The following is an 8,926-nucleotide window of genomic DNA, read 5'->3' as shown; positions in this document are numbered from 1 at the left end:
ACCTGAGTCTTATCTCTACTAAAGCACTGCCATAGCGCTTTAATTTAGCCCAGCAACACTTAAATCTTGCACCAGGCCTTGGGCACAACTCAAGATTATGCCCAGGGTCACGGTCCTCAGTGTATGGCTGGCTAATGAGCATAAAACTTGGCACTGCTGCCTGCTTGGAGCTACAGAGCAGCAGTGGTTGGGAAGCTAGAATTACACAGGTGGTGCACAGCTTGAAGTGTATAAAGTTGCACAGACCTCATCTTTTAAGTGGGGGAAGTACCGAGAAGCTGGGTTTTCCTCTTGAAAGTTCCTGGTTCTGCTCAGCACATTGCCCAGGCACCACATGCAGATAATGGCACCTTCTTAAATACAGCAAATATATATCCCTTTTCAAGGGAGGAGTAGTACTGCTGAGGTTGGGCGTCACAATCTTTGTTAGTCATAACAATGGAAGGGGGATTGCCACATCCAGATTGATTTCTGGAAAAGGAGATGCCGGAGTCTGCCAGGAACTACTAACTTTGGGCATTTAGAAGGCCTTCCTTCCAAATCTGTGAAATCCACTAGTCACTGGTAAGCTAAATGCACTCTGTAGCTGTCAAAGGCCACTTAAATTTAATGTTACTTTATATATTAATAAGAGCTATTGCCTGACATTTAAAGCTAGTAACAGGGGATGCCATTTTTAAGCACCCCCTTCAATCTCACCAACGAACCCAGGGTTGTGGACATGATCAGACAACATGTGAGTTTTTCCAGTTCTATGCCATGTTTTCTTTTTTACTGTCTGTTCCTTCAGAGAAATAAGCATTCCAAATCACTCTGACATTAAGCTTTGCCTTCACAAATTTGAGATAATCACAGATCTTGAAAGGATTTCAGCGGAGTCTGTTTTTAAGCCTGTTTCATGACTGTTAAGATGGTAGAAACTCGCTTGCATTCCAAAGTGACAGAAAATGAAGCAACCTTTGACATTCCAACACACAACAATCAACTACTGAAGATACCCACCCAGTTCCCAAAACCCTCAAGCATGCTGCCATTCTACCAAACTACCAAATTTGCAACGTAACACTCAGACTGCCAGTTTGTATAACATTTCCATGCGGTTATTATACTTCTGATATCTGGAGATTGTAAGACGATTGTTCTTCTAAGGACTGCCCTATTCAGTAACGACTTTCAGCTTTGATTTAAATATGCTTGTGGGCTGGTTTTAAATTGCTTTATTGCTGTTTGTAATTCCTATGTGCTAGTGTGGTTTTCTGTGCTTTAATCTGTTTTATCGGCAGTTTTTTATTTATGTTGATTGTGTCGAATACAAAGTAGAAAGGTGTCATCAAGACTAGCAGGCCTCTGAAGAGTGTATGTTGGAGTCAGGGGACCAGGAGAGTGACCCAGGAGAGGGGACCAGCAATTTATGGGCTTTGGCACCAGGGCAGGGGGAGGAGGGAGAGTCAGGGCAGTCCAAGACGGAGGAAGGTGGGCAGGATGTGGCGTTAAGGTGAGAGATGGGTCAGTAGACTCCCCACCTCCCCCTGCCCTGCTGCCTGGTTACTTCCACGCAGCAGAGGTCTCAGGTTGCGGGCGCGCAACCTGTCAGGGGAGGTTACTTAAGCTGGCAGAGGGGTAGGGCATCACTGCTGCAGTAACTGCCCCACAGAGCGCACATCTGTGGGGGACTGTTGCTCAGTGGCTAGAGGTGTGCGCACCCGGAGCATCACGGGAGTTGTTGCGAGCGCTTCTTGTATCAATAAAAGTCTGTCTCCTTTAGCTGGGGTGAGCCAGGACAAAAGGAGACTCAGATCCACATTTAAGGCAAATAAGCAGCCATCTTTATGCGTTTCGAAAATACTACGTGAAATACTGAGAAGGGGGATGTGTGTGTGAACGGGGAGCCTGTCTGGAAGCTGATTTTTGCTCTTCTTTCCACAAAAGTGGCCCCTTTGAAAGCAGATGGGTCTCACTGGAACCGCAAAATGTTAAGAAAAACAGCTGACAAAACTACGGATGCCTCTTTTTGGATCCTGGCTAGCATCACTTTCCCAAGTCTCTTAAAAATGGTTCAATCCGCCCTTCCCTAACCAGGTGTTCTCCAGCTGTGCTGGTTAGGGATGATGGGAGGTGTGATCCAAAATACTTGGAAGGCACAAGCTTAGGGAATGCTGGTCCAAATGTCCAGGGCCGTATGCTCAGGTTAATACACTCCTTGATGACTGAGGAAGTTGAAGTTCAGGACTCAGCTTCCACCATTGCTTACATTGAAATTCCTAAATAACATTTTAGAATTTGAGAAGAAAATGCTGCAAGTTCTCCAAAGTGCACGCTATGCAGGAAGGAGCCTACTCTCCGCAGAGACTTTACTTACCCACAGAGAAGAACTGTTTAGCAAGTGTTGTTTGTGTGATCCACAAATGTTTATTTTTAATGAAAAAATACTGAAAAGTGTGCCACAGTGTCCATAGCTCCTTTTGAATAGTACAAAGATATGTCATTTGAGGAATAAAGTCTTAACACTGTAGAAAATAAATGTGGTTCTTTAAATTATGCCCCCCCAAAAACAAAAAACGGGGAAAAACAGTAGAAAAGTAACGCTTTTTACACACTGGAGTGAAACAAAACGGTTAGTCAGAGGTAATAATAAATTATAATTACAGTATTTCAAAATATTTGCCTCATGCCTGTTTTAGTTTCTGGATGAGTTGTGTTAGCACACCCCTTTGTGTCTGCCATCCCAAAGGAATTTCAATGGAACCTGGAGCAACAGACTTCAGATTAGAACTATGATACCCACTTGCTTCTTAATTTACCAATACAAAGGACACAGAGCATGGCTGTTTTAGGTTTGCAGGCATTTTTTCCTGAAATGAAAATGAATTCTGGAACCAGAGTAATCTTTGCACTAAAAAAAACGAATTCTGTTAAACAGCAGTTATGCTAAGCTGGGGAGATGGATGCTGACGGTGCCACTACAGGCTGTAAGAGTGGGAACTGAGAGCAGCCTTCTGGGAAAGCCTCAATTAGCACAGAAGTGGAAATGTGCCGCAATGGAGAAATAATCTTGGAAGCAAGGAATCCAGACATGCATTTAAACCTGAAACCTCCATGCCTTAGAAACAGAAGTTGAACTTAGGCTGCTTTGTGCCACTTGTCAAGTTTCATCCTCTCCCTACTTCCCTCCCTACCCCCCCCACCCACCCCCGAGGCTACAATCAAACAGGCTCTAAGTGTGACTTGATGCCATCCTCCTCCTCTTCCTCCTCTTGGTCCTGCTTGTACATGAAGGTGAGAAGAAAGAGAGCAATGTCCATGGATGACCAGTAAGCCGTGTGTGATGTGACAGCAGACCAGTACCTGCTCTCCACCAGGCCTTCCCTGAGCTCAAAGTCGATCCTGTGCTCCAGGTCCACTAGGAAGGAAGCAAGAACAAAACCACAAAGGATTATTGCCAGAACAACACAGCGCTCCCAGTTCTGTTCTTTGCTTGTGCGTATTGGGGTGGGGGCTCTGGCAACAACTTACTAAGCTATTTCATCAGCTCCTGATTTGATATGGATCCCAAAATATGGGGGTGGGGGGTGGGGCTGTGACAGTAGCACCGTTGGAAATAAGCAGCCCATCGGCCAGATCCTACTAAGCGTGACGCAGGGAACAGCCAAGGGTAGATGTGATGTTTCAAAGTTGTACCCTTCTGTGTAAACAATGGTACCCTTCAGGCCATGGGTCTTTGGAGAGAGGGGAAATCAGAAAAAAGCAAGGACTACACAAACTGTTCATCCCAAGAACAAGAAAAACAGGTGAGCTTGGGGAGGCTGGAATTTCTACTATGCTTGATTTAGGGAGCCTAGGCGTGAGGCAGTTTTAGGAACCCCAGATCTGTAGGAATGGAATACACCATCTTTAAGACTGCTACAGATGCACAGGGACTCCATTGCAAGAGCCCACATGGCCCATTTGTTTTCAATGTACACCCTGAAAAAAGTTTCCCATTTGAAGAAAAAGGGGAAGCCAAGGCTAGGGTTTCTGCAGACCACCAAAGCTGCTTTTGCTCACTTGTTGGATCTAAGAAGCCAGAGCTGCTGTGTGGCAAGATCTGAGTTCCGATGGACGCCTGGCTCAAGGATGGCTTCTTCTCCTCCAGTTCTGGCCCTTCTTTTCCTGCCTCAAGTGCCTGGGAAGCGGGAGCACTGGCACGTCCAAATCTCGAGAAGAGCATCCCCCCAAGGCCTTTCCCGATGCTAGCAGCTCCTGTATTCAGCACAACACAAGGGGAGTTTCAACTTGGCGGTCACACAGCACTCCAGGACAAAAAACGTGTCATGAAAAACACACCCCCTCTGCCCCAAACCAGAAGCCACTGTTCCCCACTCGACCATGTTGGCCTTTTCATCTGACTCTGCTGCCACCTTGTGGATAGAGTACAAGCTACAATACTGCAGATGCTAATCTTGAAAAGACACCTGGTACCACTATTCAAAGGGTTCACTAATTACAACTTTAGGTGAAGACCTTAAAAATGTAGTGTGTTAAAATCCTGGGCAATTTTTTTTTTAAGTCTAAAATGTTTACTGGTTTTATATCTACTGCTTTCTGTATTTTTGCTTTTGCTACAATAGCTGCTTTTGTTTCTGATCTGTTTTATATTTGTTTTACGGTTCTCTTTTGTAAGCAATCTAGGAAATCGAGATTAATAAAATTTTGTTTTTATTTTTTTAAAAAAATGCAGAGTGTGATGGCAGTAAAAATGTTAACATTTAGATACATTCTATAATATGATCAAGGAGGAGCTGCTGTTTTCTTCTTGCAGGGAGTCCAGACATTGTGGGGATACCACATTTCGCACTGTGCTCAACCCACTTCCTCCCGACATAGGGAAAATACCACCTCCCTCCTATTAGCGCCTCCACTGCAATCATGAGCACCATGTGGAATCTCATGGCACAAAAGCTAGGCACCACTTAGAGACTTTTGCAATTAAGCAGTATATAAACTGTCAAAAAAGGGACTCGGGTGGCGCTGTGGGTTAAACCACAGAGCCTAGGGCTTGCCGATCAGAAGGTCAGCGGTTCAAATCCCCACGACGGGGTGAGCTCCCGTTGCTCAGTCCCAGCTCCTGCCAACCTAGCAGTTCAAAAGCATGTCAAAGTGCAAGTAGATAAATAGGTACCGCTCCGTCGGGAAGGTAAACGGAGTTTCCGTGCGCTGCTCTGGTTCGCCAGAAGCGGCTTAGTCATGCTGGCCACATGGCCCGGAAGCAGTACGCCGGCTCCCTCGGCAAATAAAGCGAGATGAGCGCCGCAACCCCAGAGTTGTCCGCGACTGTGTGCTTTCGAACTGCTAGGTTGGCAGGAGCAGGGACCGAGCAACAGGAGCTCACCCCGTCGCGGGGATTCGAACTGCCGACCTGAGATTATTTTATTCCTTGGAGGGTATGATATGCACACAGGGGCACAAGGTTTTCCAATGCTTCAAGAATAGTTACCCATTATACTTGCTTTGCCTATATTGGTTATGGACTCCCCATAGTGCCGCCGAGCCAGGACAGGCGATGTTGTTGGGCTGGGCAATGTTGGGAGAGAGTCGCTCTCAGAGACTGAGGTAGATTCTTTTGCCGGGTTGAGGAAACTTGGCTTCATGTGCTCGTAAGGTAGAGGGTTCGTGGTGTTATACCAGTGGATCTGGACTGGAGAAATGTTGCTATAGTGCTTCAGAATTAAAGGTTCTAGTCTATAGGCCTGTAAATAAGAAGAGACAAGAGGGCTTGAGTGGAAGACAACAATTCACTTCTCTTCTTCCTTCCATTTGCAATCTGAATACTTAGAAAGGACAATCACTGTTGTCTCAGGGCCCTTATGACATGGACCTATTCTAAACAATGAATGCTTTATGGGAGAGACTTGTTACGATTATTTTTCTTTGTATTAAAACTGGGCATTCTAAACTCCCCCATCTAACGAGTGACTAAGTAACAAGCAACATACAATCATTCCAGGCCAAGGAACAGAGATCACGTGCTCCTTGCTCCCAAAAGTCTTGCTAAAGTCACTGGAGCATTGAAGAAATTGACTGAAGGGAAGGTTTCTGGACAGATGCGTTTTTTTCAAATTTCAAGAACAGCTACCCCGCATCTGTGAAACCCCAAGTAGCTGTTGCTTCAGGGTCTGTTAATGGTATGTGCAGCTGGTTCACACTGCTAAGGGGTTCTATCTGTACAAGGATTTCAACTTGCCTGATGGAATGATCTTCCCTCTCCTTTCCCCTACATGTTCTGGGGTTCTCCCAATCCCCACAGAGCAGATGGGGGGCACAAAGCAGGGGGAGGGAAGCCCTTTTGCAGAAACAAAAGTCATTGCTGACAGGGTTCATTACATGAACTACTCCCAATGTCTCTGAACTGTGTTTAAAAGAAAATTTCATGGATATTGAACATTTCACCACAACTTCCCTCTGATTTCAACACAACTGAGAAAAAATAAAGTAAGACGCTAGAAGTACACTAAATATAGCGTCTCAGGCTGCTCTAGAAGTGCCCTTGCTGAATTCTGTTAAAATGGTACATGCCCTTTTGCAGTGTGCATTGTGCGTGTGTGTGTTTGTGTAGCCGGTTTCCAGCAGAAGATGCCCATGTTGACCTTGGCTCCTTTTGGAAGAAAGGCAGGATATAAACCAAATGATAATTAATATACCAATTGCTGGGTGCACTGGATATTGCCAAGCAATGCACGTGCTCCAAATCACAAGAAAAGTTCTGCAGTTTAATTTTAAAAAACAAAAATAAAGAAACAGACAAAAAAAAGGCATGATGCTCACACAGCCCTTTTAAAAATAAAGAAGGCATAGATTGCTGATCCAGCATCTGATTTGCTGTCAATTGCAGGAAGTGGCTAAGGATTGGGCTTTGAACTCTCCTTGTATTGCATCTTGTCTTCACCCTAATGGAAGATGGCTTGTTCTGCCAGGCTGTGCTACATGCCAAACCTACTTGCGTCAATGGGGACATTTTTGGTGAGCCAATGCCTTTGACAGGTCTTCAGTAGATGCTATTTAGAAATACTCTTGAGCAGGGCCGGCCCAAGACATTTTGCTGCTTGAGGCGGAAAACCCAAATGATGTGTGCTGGTCACTTCCATTGACAAAAATCTGGGGCACACACAACCCACTGTCACATTCTCCTGTGCAATCCCCATCAAAATGAAGGGTAGCTCTACAGCAACAAAACCCCCTTCTTTTTCAAACGCATCCCTGCCGGGATTGTGCTCTGTGGCTCCCACCTGACTTTTCCACTCCAAAATCCACAACCTGAGGGGGCCGCCTCACCTTGCCTCATGGTAGGGCCGCCTCTGCTCTTGAGGTGAAAGCTTGTTACTGCACTAACACTCACCACTGGATCTGTTGGATGAAAAATGTTTAGCAACCGGTTACAAATAGTTCTGGGCAGAATGTGATCTTGACTTCCACTGTTTCCTGGTCGGATGCCACGCAAGGCCAAAAACACTGCTAATGGAGATCCCATACAGAAGAAATTCTCAACCTAAGGAGACATTTATTTGATATTAACAGGCAGAGAAAAAGGCATCTTTCTAGCATATACTGGGTCGGGTTGTTTTTCTGTTTTGCAAGGGTTGGGGGTGTAGAGCTATCTCGTCGCTTCATAGTATGTTACAAATTGGGGGAAATCACAGTGTGTAATAATTACTAGTCTTTTGACATCTTTTGATAGCTATAGGAAGGCCACGTGGGCTACTTGCAAAAATACCTCAAAACCACTGTCTAAGCAAATTCCAATGAAAGAGGTGTCCCATGGGAGGCTGGGAGACAAAGATGACCCTTTAGAGCACAGGATGCTTCCCCCAAACCTAAGTGCTACACTAAGGAAGAGGCTGCAGGCAGAAGGTTTTGGTGCATTTCCATAGCAGAAATGCAGTTGGTGACAAATGGATGGGAAATCGGAAGAAGCTTGTAACTACTACTTAACTATCTTTAAAAATAATGCCCTGCATGATTCAGTTTCTTTTTTAAAAAATCACACAAGAGCATCAAGCAAGCAGAAAAGATAGTTCCATAAAAATACCCAACATGTGTACATGCTGCGTATCAACTTACTACATACCTTATACGAAATCAGGCCGTGTTTAACTATGTTTAACTCAACGCATGAGCCTTTCCCAACCCTCGTATCAGAGACCCACCTTGCTGGGGATGTCAGGGGTTGAATCTGAAAGCTCTTATGTGCCACTGAGTCACAGACCCTACGGACATCTTAACAGCAGAGGCCCCAAAAACTCCTCAATAGTCAAACCCTTCATATCTGACAACCTTGGTCCCAAGCAAACTTAGGCATTACACATTATTACTTGACCTTACAGAAAAATCGAACTAGATTCACTAAAATACAAACTCCGCTCAATAGCATCAGAGACGTGCCTTGTGTTCAAGACAATCTAATGAAGCTGAGCTTGTATATGCATTAACTGATCAATGTTTTGCAGATACAGACTTCCCGTTATCTTTGTGCTGTTGCTGTTGGTTTTGATGCTGATTTCACTGGATTTGTAGTTATTTTAGATAAATAAAAATGTATGAGCGTTATAGGCTGGGCTGCATTTCGAGAGAGAGTAACATTAAGAAACTGAATGTGAACCAATTCTTGGGGGAGTGTTGGTATCTTCCTTCTGGACTGCCTTCCCAGAATGGGCTTGGAAGTCACAGTGGGGTGTAGAATCCAGTCCTTTCTGGTGAGACGCAATCAGCTGGTGGCGCTGGAGGGCTTTTGTTCTACCCTCCCCTCTACTGCAAAGTCCTGTTCTCTCCCTCATGCTTTCTAACATCTACATTAAGCCACTAGGGGGAAGTGTCATTAATATGCTGATAACACTCAGTTCTGCATCTTTGTTTCCACCTCTTAATCCCATGGAGGTTGTGGAACGCCTGGACA

At 45.0% G+C, this 8,926-nt stretch overlaps 1 protein-coding gene across 5 annotated transcripts in view; it reads right to left on the bottom strand.

The window, feature by feature from the left end:
* Positions 1–2,386: 2,386 nt before the first annotated feature.
* The window catches only part of DDHD1 (DDHD domain containing 1), a 41,125-nt gene continuing 34,585 nt past the window's right edge, over positions 2,387–8,926 (bottom strand). For 2 of the 5 annotated variants that reach the window (XM_081191575.1, XM_081191576.1), the window contains 4 exons: positions 7,373–7,522; positions 5,474–5,726; positions 4,045–4,239; positions 2,387–3,400 (listed from right to left, as the gene is read on the bottom strand). In XM_081191575.1, the coding sequence (XP_081047701.1) occupies positions 3,204–3,400; positions 4,045–4,239; positions 5,474–5,726; positions 7,373–7,522 (795 nt within the window). In that variant the 3' untranslated portion in view covers positions 2,387–3,203. Of the gene's footprint in view, positions 3,401–4,044; positions 4,240–5,473; positions 5,727–7,308; positions 7,523–8,926 lie in introns of those variants that run through there. The other 3 variants (XR_014007553.1, XM_081191577.1, XM_081191578.1) reach the window with 3 other exon arrangements.

This window comes from Podarcis bocagei (genome assembly GCF_964188305.1).
Source record: "Podarcis bocagei genome assembly, chromosome: 1".
NCBI classification, from domain to species: domain Eukaryota; kingdom Metazoa; phylum Chordata; class Lepidosauria; order Squamata; family Lacertidae; genus Podarcis; species Podarcis bocagei.
Note: the sequence above shows the minus strand (reverse complement) of the source record. Positions and strands in the feature narration are given on the sequence as shown.